This window comes from Amblyomma maculatum, chromosome 4 (genome assembly GCF_055883805.1).
Source record: "Amblyomma maculatum isolate TAMU_Amacu chromosome 4, ASM5588380v1, whole genome shotgun sequence".
Classification (NCBI taxonomy): Eukaryota; Metazoa; Arthropoda; class Arachnida; order Ixodida; family Ixodidae; genus Amblyomma; species Amblyomma maculatum.
Genome location: NC_139347.1, coordinates 19,987,572 through 19,999,585, shown reverse-complemented (window position 1 = coordinate 19,999,585; position 12,014 = coordinate 19,987,572). Strand labels below are relative to the sequence as shown.

Sequence of the window (12,014 nt, the reverse complement as noted above, 5' to 3'; positions counted from 1 at the left end):
ATGCTTTTGCAGCTATAGTGATATGAACAGAGACAGCTGTTTTTAACTGTGCAAGTGCTTCAATCAGCACAGAATTTCTGAGCAACATCATGAGTAAAACAAATGAGCTGCAAAAGCATCTGAGTAGCGTACGAAGCTGGCTCTATGGCTTTGGCACATGTGCATTCTTGTCCTCTGAGTCAGAAACGTGCCCTCTACCATATCGCAAAAAAGCAGGAAATGACTAACTGCAGGGGGAACAAGTGTAGCTGTACAGCAGCTGCTGTCTCCACGAAACCAATGGCTCCCTTACAGGCTCTTGCCTCTGGCTAAATTTTTCAGACAACAAAACAGTACAGACAGAGCAGCCGCATTTTTGCAGTTTCAGGCCACCGTCAAGCAGTTAAAGTCTACAATAGTAAAAAGGCTCTCCATCGAACAAAGCTTTACCTATAGGCTGGAGATACATGAAACTAATTACTTCATAATACTGATCCCACTCATCCTATCTATGGCAAAGATAATAAATGAACAACAAATGCATGCCATAGTGGCCTTGATCGAAGGCTGTAGGAGCTTCGTCTAATGAAATGCTGAAGCAACAATGTCCTACTTCCATTATGTAATTCCATCTGCCTCATAGGAAGTAGTTGGTTCCCTACGGCCTTTATCCTAAACAGCTGAACAAAATTATTGATAATTTATGCTATGAAAAACCTATGATACAGAGGATAGTAATACCACTCCAACCATTCTATTTAGGGCCAATGTAGGAAGAAGAACTGTATCAGGTCAGGAGGATCACTAATTCTTAGACACAATGAAGGAAAGAATTAATTGCTGCTAGGAAAAATAAACAAAAAACAATTTATTTATTTTTTTTTTCATTGCGGATGACAGGCCAACAACATAATATGGTCTTGGATAGTTACCACAGGACACTACCCACACAAAGGGTAGAAACTAAAGTACCATAATCAACTACATTTCTTAATTAAATATATTTAGAACTAGCTATCTCACCACCCCCACGAATAATACAAATTAAACCGCTGTAATTAACTACTTTTGCCAATTAAAGGCACTAGGCATGAAACAAAAAACAGTTGCAGGGAAATAAATGTTGTACAATGTATTACAATGGTGAAAGTAATGCCTTCTTTGAATCTGGCCCTTAAATGTCACTGCAGACTGTTTTAAAATATACCCGGTATGTGAAACTTTACTCTCAAAAACTGACTAACCAGTGCATACAGAAAGAAGAAAAAGGAAAGACAGCAGAGAAGCAGCCGTTATTCATTTAGACCTACAGCCCATGAAGTGACTAGAAAGAATTAACTCTGGAAAAATAAAATTCTATAATATCCTTACTGAATGAAATCATATCCTTCATTCTTAATTTGGCATAATTCACACTGGTGAACTTACACAAACTTGTGTCTACATAATTTTAGTCAGGTGAAAGCCAGCTCTGATTAAGCTATGCTCAACAATGAAGCATGTCCTGCCCCTTATTATTTCGTACATCCAAACCAGGAAATTGCAGCAACTATTCCTCGATGCCTCAAATCCAAAATAGTTACAGGCCACAAAAAGAAAGAAGAAAAAGGAAAACAGAAATATTCTGAAATTTTTGTACTGCCAGAATGCGTGGCAACTGCACAGATCCTGTCATCAAGAGATGGTCCATGCATGCAAACCTTGTGTTTGGAAAAATGGCTGACATTAGGCTCATTAACAAAATTCTTGAAAATTATGTTTCCTTTTTCTGTTCATCGAAGGCAAAAGCGGGCGACTGAAAAATAAAATAAGTGCAGCATTCAATTTCAATGACAAAAATGTCGGTAAAATCCCAGTGATATATACATATATATATCCAGACAGACATCCAGACAGACATCCAGACAGAGGAATGAACGCATGGAAGAAGGAAGTTGCATATATCATGGTCCTCCTCATTTTATTCCTCAAGCTACACTAGTGTGACCCAAAACCTCCAGCAGTTTCAGAGGCATCAGGAGGTGTGTTAAACCATGTGATGTCACAAGTTCCAGGAAGGACCATATTGAGAAAGCCACAAGTGCATATTCTTTCATTATCAGATAACCTATCTGCTGCACTCTGAAGCTACTTGCATCACTCAGAATGTTATCAATGTTGACACAAAAATGCAGAAGCAGCACATCCCATGCCACCGCAACATTGCAGCTGCATACGGCAACTTCCATCAACTTCTGGCGCAGTAATTTTTTGCAGCCTGAGTATTAGAGAATTAAAAGAAATTTCAAAATGTTCATACTTTTACGGGTGATCAAAAACCAGACTACAGAAAAGCAACAGGACATGCGACTTCTAAGCAATAGCTTATACAGTTCATTCATTTGAAAAGCCGTTGGCGTCATAGTAGTACTAGTAGTAGTAGTAGTAGTAGTAGTAGTAGTAGTAGTAGTAGTAGTAGTAGTAGTAGTAGTAGTAGTAGTAGTAGTAGTAGTAGTAGTTCTCTTTCACCTTTTTTTTTTTTTACCTGCCGTTTCTATTTTGTGTCTTTATGTTATCTTGTTATTTGTTTTTTATATATATATATATATATTTTTTTTCTATACCTCTATATTACTTTTATATTTTTATGATCATGTATGACTGCTGAATAACCCTGTACTACCCCCCCCCCCCTTATGTAATGTCCCGAACGGGACCTTTAAGGGTTAATAAATGATGATGATGATGAGTAGTAGTAGTAGTAGTAGTAGTAGTAGTGGCAGTAGTAATAGTTAGCAGTAATAGTGGTGGTGGTAGTAGTAGTACTAGTAGTAGAAGTAGTAGTAGTAGAGTAATCGTCGGCCCCAAATGTCGGGAATAGTCAAGGGCTCTGTCAAAAATTCTTATCTTGGTAATTTGTAGTTCTAGTGAATGACGACTGATTGGTGCGTTACAGGCGATGACGAGTAAAGTAAATCATAGTAATGAATTTATTAAGCAATGAATTAATGAAATGAAAAATAAAAAATGAGAGCTCAATGGTGTCAAAACGCTCAAAATACTTAGTGTGTAATTGATCAATTATTTAATTGATCTCATTGGAAAAAAAATGAAAAATGCTTCTAAAGGTGTCCAACTGCTCAGAATGGAAAGCCAATGTTTGCCAAAGCTAAGTATTGGTGTATAACAAACAAAAAAAGTAAAAAAAAAATTAAAACAAAAATGAAAAAGCGATAAAACATTGCCCATGTCTGCTGCGTCATACCCTTAACGGCAGAGCTCAAGCTCAAGTGTCCTTCTAATTTTTTTATTTGGCAGCAGCCCAGTCATAGGCATATAAAATATAAACACGCAAAAAAAAATCCACTTGCATTCACCTGTATAATATTGGCGCATGACAAAATTTGCAAATGCGATACTAGATACTAGGAGCCAAAGCAAAATCAGTAATAAGTCATTTCACTTTTTCAATTTTGGTGTGCTTCTTAAAAAACTCAGAAATCAACAACCATAAGTTTGTAACCTAGTTAGCTACCTCGGAGATGCCTTCGAGAACCCGCAACACCAGGAATGCAGTGAAGCTGGCTCTAGCCACCACCGCAGTGGTAAGGGTGAGAAGCGAGGTGATACCGATGCCAGCTGCAAGGATCCATGCAGGGTTGATGACCTCTGCGAGCCATCCAGCCGGGATTTGTGTCATGATGTACCCATAGAAGAAGGCATTTAGTACGTAACCCTGCATCACTGGGTCCCAGAGGAACTCTCCATCCTGCATACATTCAGGCAAAGGAGTGTGCCAGCATTAAGGAGCACTTCAGATATGCTGCTGCACGTAGCATATTATAAAAATTATGCTTAGCACTGTTCTGTCCACAGGCAGTTTACGTTTTGGGAAGCAGTAGCATTTTGTACCTCCATTATTTTTCATAATTGCTGTGTTTCAGAATCTTTCCTCCCTTTTTAGCCACACTCTATGCACTCATGGTGATGTATCTGACATAATTTCTTTTTGTGTTGAATAAAATTGCACTCCAAAAGAATAAGCGAGCTAGAAATTTTGATGCTGGACAATGAGAAGCATTACAGTTGAAAGCATTATTTTTACGAATAAATGGCACTATTTTTTGGATCTTTCACCTCAGATAGTTTGAAGCATGATTAATAATATTACGGTAACAAAGTGCTATCTATATATGTTAATAACACATACAAGAAAACAAGGCCACTGGGTTTTTCTATGCAAAGGGCTAAAAACTCAACTTGTACATTTGATTTCTCAAACCAGCCTCTCCTCTACTTTTGACGAGGAAAGCTGAGGAGAAAGAATGCAATCAATTCCAAAGAACTTGGAAGTGAATTAAGGAATTAGTTCACTGCTGCAGTAATTGAATTCATAGCATTAAGTGTGATGTTTAGCTTCACACCATATATGACTTGGCAAAGCCTCATGTGTTAAAATACCTAGGAGTTCCATTTTTGTTTCACATTTTTTCTGGGGGAGGTGGGGGGGATCGTCTATACCTTTGGTGCTTTGCAATATAGGCTGACACATCGCTGTAAATGAACTTGTAAATGAACTTGTGCAAGTTGCAAAATATCTTCTTTTATCCACCTATAAGTGCTGTTATCTATTTCCACAAAAACTCTATGCATGTCAAATCCCTAAAAGGTTATCTATCACTCCGGACTAACTTCACTGTATTTCAATGAAACATTGTGCTGAAGTAGTTGGCAATCCATACTTGTTAAGAAGACAGTGCTAAAAGGACAAACACATTTTTTTTTTTTTTTTGGCCAGCTAGGAAGTCATATTTGTCAAGAAAGCAGCATAAAAAGGACGAACACTGCTAACCTGGTCCAATAGTCATGTGCTGTCACTTGACATCTCTTCCTTTGTTGTCACTTTGTTTCTGACATTGGTGTGAAGGTAGCTAAAGAGGCAATAAAATCATTCATATCTGTTAAATTCTGTCTGTCAAAGATAGCTGGCACCACCCAAGTGTGACATGGCATGGCCAGCTATACAAATACAGCTTGCAGACAAAAATAAATCAGTTGATAGGTTCTTTGTGTTCTGTCATCTTCTCTTCTGCGTTCGTCCCTTTTGTACTGTCTTCTTAACAAGCTTCATAGCATTTGGATCTAAGCAATATTAACAGTGATGACGTTACAGTGTTGCAGCAATAAAGTGCCAACAGAACAGTTATTCTGGAGCTCTCATTTAGCCTTCTGAAGGCATAAAAAGAAGTGACAAAATGCTCATCATAATTATTCATACAAACCATCAAAATCAACACTATCGATGACATACATGCTATTATAAGGGCCCTACCTACATGCAGTTTTTCCATTCTTAAATCTCAAGTGGAAGAACCTCGTACAGGTAAAAAAAAGAAACACATAGAAGAGAGCAAATATACATATAGCCACAATATGTGCACAGTGCATTGAGCATAATATGTGTGCTCAACACACTGAAAAGACTCTCACAACACAAGCAGGCTCACTGAGAAAGAATATGAAAGAAACCAGATGGGGATATAAAAGAGCGCTGTTCCGAGCTGCACATACGTCTGACTCATCGCCTCCACTTGCGGTAGAGGAGTTTGGGAAGGAAACTGGGCAGCTGGAGTTTCTATTCCCTGCACTTGAGTTTCCATTCATGGCCGTTGTGTTCACCATGGCTATGATGGTTACGCTGAGATTCACCCTCATTGAGTACACCAAAAAGAGGCCCAGGGACATCATGAAGCTCATAAGATAGCGGACTTGAAGCCGGCATGCTGCATTCCATGAAAAACTAGTATATATATCAAGAGCACACATATGTAAAAGGTCAGAATGACTATGGCGGCTGCACACATATAGCCCATACTCTGCATACCTAAATAAATCTGAAGTCTAAAGTCATTAGATATACCATTTAGCAGCAATGCAATGAAGTGCCATTATTATTTATTTATTATATAAGCTCTCTTTGAACTACACTTTTTACACATAATAAATGAGTCACTGTACACATGATTAATTATACCAATCCCAAAAATAATCAATCACAGTAATAATTTTAACATGTCCAAAAGATACTCTTATAAAAGGCAAAAAAGGAAAGACAGATGGGCAGTTGAATAACCCAGCCTGTACTGCCATATACTGGCCAGCTTCCAAAAAAGCTAGAAAAAGAAAGTGAAAGAATTCAAGCTGTGAAGCAGATTGGGAGAACAAAAACCAAACAAGAGTAGTAAAGAGCACCAGATATTTTTCACAGAATTCCTGAGCTAGAAATCAGGTTGACGTGGGTACAGCCTTGAAATTGTGCAGAATGAACTTGCTTCTTTCATGTTATTCTCTCTGCAAACACCTCCTTTGAAACTGTCGATGATGTATGTGTAACATATGTAGAATGCAGAACCACACTCTCAGAAGTGGGCTATGAAGCTGTCAGTCAACTTAAACATTCTAGTTAATTAAATATCTTGACAGACAGAAAAGTATGCTTTGTCTGCTAAAGATATAACCTTTAACAAGTTTTCAGTTGCACCTGAGATAATTAAAAATTTACTTGCAGTACACAACCTAACATCTGCACAACTGGATTGTGCACACAATTTCAAAAAGATGAGAATATCTCAAGATCAATCATAATGTCAAACATGCTCTTCTTTATTTCATTCGTAACAAAAGACATTTACATATACGCTTGTACAGCACAACACAATCATATATATATATATATATATATATATATATATATATATATATATATATATATATATATATACGTGCACATAGCTGAAGGTTTACGATGGTGATGTAATAAACAATAGGTTAACAGGAAAGGAAAGGTGCAGTATCTGTCTCACTTGTTCTGTGGACACCTGAACCCTGCCGTAAACGCAGGAAGGTGAGAGTGAAAGTGAAGAGAGAAAGAGGAGCCATACTATTAGATAATTTAAATCTCATGCATTACACCATGAAAATAATTAACTTTCTTTGATGGGGTTACTTTAAAAAATATATATTCAAAATCTTTCTATAAAAGCCACTTAATTTTAAAGATGCGGTTCAGCCAAATTTCTACAAATCTTTACTGTTTCTTCTTATACATGGAAACCCATCATAATTAAAGTGGCGTGAAAAAATTAATCCTCTGTTTCTTTCTTTTTGTGCTACTATTTGAAAACGACAGGGCAGCACACATACAATGAATGAGAACTTTATTTCCACCATAAAGGAGCCCTTCGTCTCCCGCCCCCGGCATGCAGGCCGGGGGGCGGGTCAGGAGGGCCCCGCAGGCTGAGGTCAGGTGAGGTTACAAGAACTCTTCATGGCCTCAGCCGCCAGGCGGGTCACATGCCGCTGAACGGTGGGATCTCTGCTCCACAGCCAAACCTCCCAGGCTTCTCTACTGTCAATGTTAATGCCGGAGCCTGGGCAGCCGGCACATTCTTATATTATATGATCTAGCGTGCCTTTTTGGATGCAATTTTTACATTTAGAATCTGCTTCCTCCCCGGTCTGTGTTAAGAAAACCCAGACTGGGCAGATGTAGTTACTGGCTTGTAATCGCCTCCAGATGCGTGCTTTGTTGTTAGTGAGAGACTGATCTGGGGGAGGGTAGACTTTTTGATCTAGTTTGTAAGATTCAGTGATCTCATTGTATATGAAAGCGCAATTTTCAATTCCCTTGCATTCGGGCTGTCCTACCGCTGCCCGGTGGTAGAGATCTCGAGCCAGCAGGTGCGCAGCTTCATTGCCAAAGACAGCTGGTATCCATATGATGGATATGGTTCTAGTAATGGGATTTGTGAGAAGAATCTTTTTGGCCTCCTCTGAGATCCATTCTTTTGCAAAATTCCAGACAGCCAGTTTGCTGTCACTGATTATAGTTTTGGCCTGTGTGCCAGTGCATGCAAGCGCTATTACGACCTCTTCAGCTGTGCTAATATCACGGGTGCATGTTGAGGCCGCAATTTTAGGTGCACCTTCTCCATTTACTACTGCCGAGACGGCTGCTCCGTGTCATCCGCATGATGCGTCTACATAAGCAACTTCCTCAACTGCTTTGTGTTTCATTCTTTTAGCGATGACTTTGGTTCTGTGTTCTCTGCTTTCTTTGTTGTAGTCTGGGTGCATGTTTCGGGGTAAGGGTGGTACCAGTATGTGTTCCATTATGTTGGGTGGGATATATGTTTTCATCCGTAGGCCTCCGTCTGATTGGAGTCCGACCCAGTCTAGGATGGTTCTGCATGTCTCCGTCTGACTTAGTCTTTCTAGTTGAGCGATTCTGACTGCTTCAGTGAGCTCTTGCCATGTATTATGAATTCCAATTTTCTCCAACTTCTCTGTTGACGTGGAGATAGAGAGTCCTAGTGCGCGTTTGGCGCATTTTCAAATTATGACATCGATTCTTTCACGTTCTGTCTTTTTGAGACTGAGAAAAGGTGTGGCATAACATATGCGACTGATGATGTAGGCCTGTGTCATTTTGAGTAGACTGCACTCCTTGAGATTGTGTCCTCCAAGCGCTACTCTTCTGAATATGCCTGTAACTTGGGCTGTGTAGTTCTCTAACTTTTTGATGGTGTTTGTGTTCTGCCCTCTTGCTTGGAGGAGCATTCCTAAAATTCTAATTTCCTCTAATTGTGGGACCGGGTAGTTTTCGACATTTATCTTTATGTCTGCTTTATTTTTCTTATTTTTGGGGTTGTAGATGAATAGTTTTGACTTTTGCGTTGAGCAGGATAGACCGCGTTCCGCAGCGTACTTACTCAACTACCTTACTTGCTGCAGCATGGAGTTTGTTCTCTATGCGTCACTACCTTTATTTATCCAGAGATTTATGTCATCCATGCACATACTAAATTTTAAGTCCAGTATTTGCTTTAGTTGTGGTGGTAGCCCCCTCATGGCAATGTTAAATAGAAAGGGAGACAAGGATGCAGCAAGAGAACTTCGATGTCGCTTATTTAACAACGTCACACGAAGTGCAATTAGATTTTTTTTTAAATCAGTAAAAAGAAAAAGTTTGTGATAGTTAAATTGGGAAAGGTAGAATGGCACGATTCTAAAGCAGCGCGAAAGAACGAAACGTACGTGTATGGTCCATGTATGTGTGCGAAGGATCGTGGCCATTCAACCTTTCCCAATTTAACTATCATAAGCTTTTTCCTTTTACTGATTTTTTTTTTTTTTTTGATCTCATTACACTTCGTGTGACGTACTTAAGGACATCGAAGTTCTCTTGCTGCATTTTCTTCCGCTTTTCAAAACTTTCGTTCCGCCCGATGAGCGAATCGAAATGTCAGTGCAGCAACGCTAGGAGATATGTGTTTTGATCTGCTGTGCCCTCCAGCTTTTGCTGCAATTATAAAAGTAAATTTAAAACTTAGACGCTTAGACCGTGAGCACGAACGCAAGCAGGCAACCTTACTTTTTCGATGTTCCCTCGCTGGAGCAGCGCTTTCGCTTGTTTCCATGACGGCGCTTTCACTGTTTTCAGTGTTCAGCCAGTTCAGCGAATATACGAGCAGCTGGAGGGGCGCGTTGCGTGCTCTTAGTTTTTATTTTGTCTTGCACCAATGCCAACGCTTAACGCCAACGTCACGTGAAACATTACGTCAATCCTGCGAGCAGTTCGCAGCGCTCAAGAGACGCACCCGGGTGCCACACGCGCGCATACGCGCGCGCGATCGACGCGCGACGCTAGCTTGGCTACCTGCCGCGCGGCCGCGCTGGCCACGCCAGCGTCATGCTGCAGCCACTGAAGCGCTGTCGACGACAGTGCCGCTCGTCGGGCAGGTAGTAAAGTAAAAGTTGTTTACCGTCCCAAGAGTAGCGATGAGCGGGCTCAAAGTTCAAACACTCTAGCGTACGCAAAGGCGTGGTTCAGGTTGTCGCGGGTGCGACGGCCTTTTCTGTATAACGGCATTGGTATGCCACCTTAGCATCAGGCACGCGATTATGAATCGGCTGGGTAAACTCTACTGAGACCGTACGATGCGTCGCGACAGCAGTGGTGGTGCCGCCGCTCAGTCCATCGCGCTTTTCCTGCTGTCTGCGATCGGATCGTGGTCGTTGAGCCATGGACAGCAGTGGCGGAACAACCCAGCTGGAAGGTACCCTGATGCAGCGACTCCCGACTACCTGCCTCGGAACCGAGCTCCGCCGGGACCCACATTGTATCGCGCGGACGGTGGGCTGCCCGGATTTTACGAACGCACCGACGAATTTCATAAGTACAGCGATGGACGCTGCTCGATTCGAACTACCACGACACCGACCATGTACAAAACAACCAAGACTCCGGCCGGTGTGTTTACAGGGAGGATCGTCCACCTGTGTGACCTCCCCGAGTTTACGCGCAGTGATCAGCGACCAGTGTCGCAAGGCGGCATCGACCACACGAACGACAGGCTGCAGTACCCTTCTAGCGCTGTGGCCTACCTGGGCATCCCCTACGCCCAGCCGCCGCTCGGACACAACAGGTTTAGGGTGAGTCGATGCACGCGCGGCGCGCTCCGCTGGCGATCGAACAGTTAGAGTGTACTCTAGAACAGTCAAGCTCAAACCCATCGTTGCGATCGTGGTTTGCGGGTGGTTGCGGAAAATGGCGTTGCGGCGGTGACTTCATCCGATTTCCGGGGTGGCATTGCGGTGATCGCGTTACCGCGCACGTGTACTACGCCAGCGCTTACGTGTTCCGTACGATCGCGTAGGTTCCAGTATCGGAACTTGGAGCAGTGGTTTACATCACGACAGTTTGTTTTTGCTTCTGTCTAAAGGGCTGAATTCTCCACGTCTAATAATTTAAACAATAAAAATTGGACGTAAGAAACTAAAACTTATCTACCGGCACGTTCTTGTGTTGGCGTGCACTCATATCGCGTTTTTCAGCATCGCCAGAAAGAACGCTAGTGGAATTCACGTAGCTGGCTTACTTCAGTCAGTCACTGTCCGTGATCTTTGATTGCATTAGACTGTCGGCTTTCCATGGTCGGCTTACTTCACCTTCGTGCACCGAACTTGCTCGACTTTCTCCAACTTCAAGTAGCCTGAAGCATTTCTTCGTGTGTCATTTTCTATTTTGACATGAATAATAATTAGTTCACAGGAAAGGAAAGGCGCAGTATCTGTCACACTTGTTCTGTGTACACTTGAACCGCGCCGTAAGGGAAGGGAGGAAGGTGGGAGTGAAAAAGGAAGGAGAGAATTTAAGTGTACCATAGTGGAGGTCTCCGGAGTAATTTCGACCACCTGGAGATTCTTCGTAAGCTCTTGGCACTCCGCTGATGGGGCTGGGACAGGTAGGTCAATGCCGCGTGCGGCGGAGTTGCCTGCCACCGAATTTTTATTTGTTGTAGGCCGTCATTGCACCCGCCACCGCTTCGGGGATGGACGACGGCTGTTGTTGCGGCGCGCGTCTTTATCTCTCTCTCTCTCTTTTCTTTCTTTATTTTCTCGGCACGAGGCAGCGGAGGTGGCTCAGCTACAGAGCCAGTAGGAGGTCCGTGCATTTTCTTTTCCTTCTTCCTACAACCACAACAACAACTGAAATTGTACAGCACTTCGCTTCGCTTCCATCGAAACGCAGCCGCCGGCGGTCGGGATTAAACCTTAGTCGGGCGTCTTACCACTGCACCACCGGTCCTCTGCTAGATAAAGAACTGTGTACCATAGCTGCTAAGTGCACAGCTCTTTTCATGTAACTTCAGGCATAACAATGTAGAGAATAAAAATGCAGTCCTTCACCATTGAGAACTGCCTTGCAGCATGACTGTAGGGTTTGCTTAACTACGTATGCAGAGACATAAACCACATTTTCACATCACTTTGCTTGGTATGAAGTGTGGCTTATTATTGAATTATTCCATACTTCTTAATGAATTAGCCACACTCTTAATTAATAATTATACTAATAAGCCACCTTAGTGTAGTAGTATAGTAGTATGACTTTCCCTTGCGGTGCAGTTTAGGTGTCCACTGGGAAAGTGTGACAGGTGCTGCGCTTTTGATTTTCTGTAAACCAATTACTAGCATTAGTAGGCTATGCAAAA

At 41.9% G+C, this 12,014-nt stretch overlaps 2 protein-coding genes across 4 annotated transcripts in view; one reads left to right on the top strand and one right to left on the bottom strand.

Moving 5' to 3' along the window:
- The window catches only part of LOC146190397 (sialin-like), a 30,317-nt gene extending 20,710 nt beyond the window's left edge, over positions 1-9,607 (bottom strand). Inside the window, exons 1-3 of the mRNA XM_084600879.1 lie at positions 9,392-9,607; positions 5,530-5,741; positions 3,494-3,727 (exon numbers count right to left, since the gene is read on the bottom strand). Coding sequence (XP_084457005.1) covers positions 3,494-3,727; positions 5,530-5,741; positions 9,392-9,437 — 492 coding nt within the window. The 5' untranslated portion in view covers positions 9,438-9,607. The remainder of the gene's footprint in view (positions 1-3,493; positions 3,728-5,529; positions 5,742-9,391) is intronic.
- A 94-nt stretch (positions 9,608-9,701) lies between these two features.
- Gli (carboxyl ester lipase-like protein Gli) overlaps positions 9,702-12,014 on the top strand; it is a 31,831-nt gene continuing 29,518 nt past the window's right edge. For all 3 annotated transcript variants that reach the window (XM_084600878.1, XM_084600877.1, XM_084600876.1), the window contains exon 1: positions 9,702-10,452. In XM_084600878.1, coding sequence (XP_084457004.1) covers positions 9,958-10,452 — 495 coding nt within the window. In that variant the 5' untranslated portion in view covers positions 9,702-9,957. The remainder of the gene's footprint in view (positions 10,453-12,014) is intronic.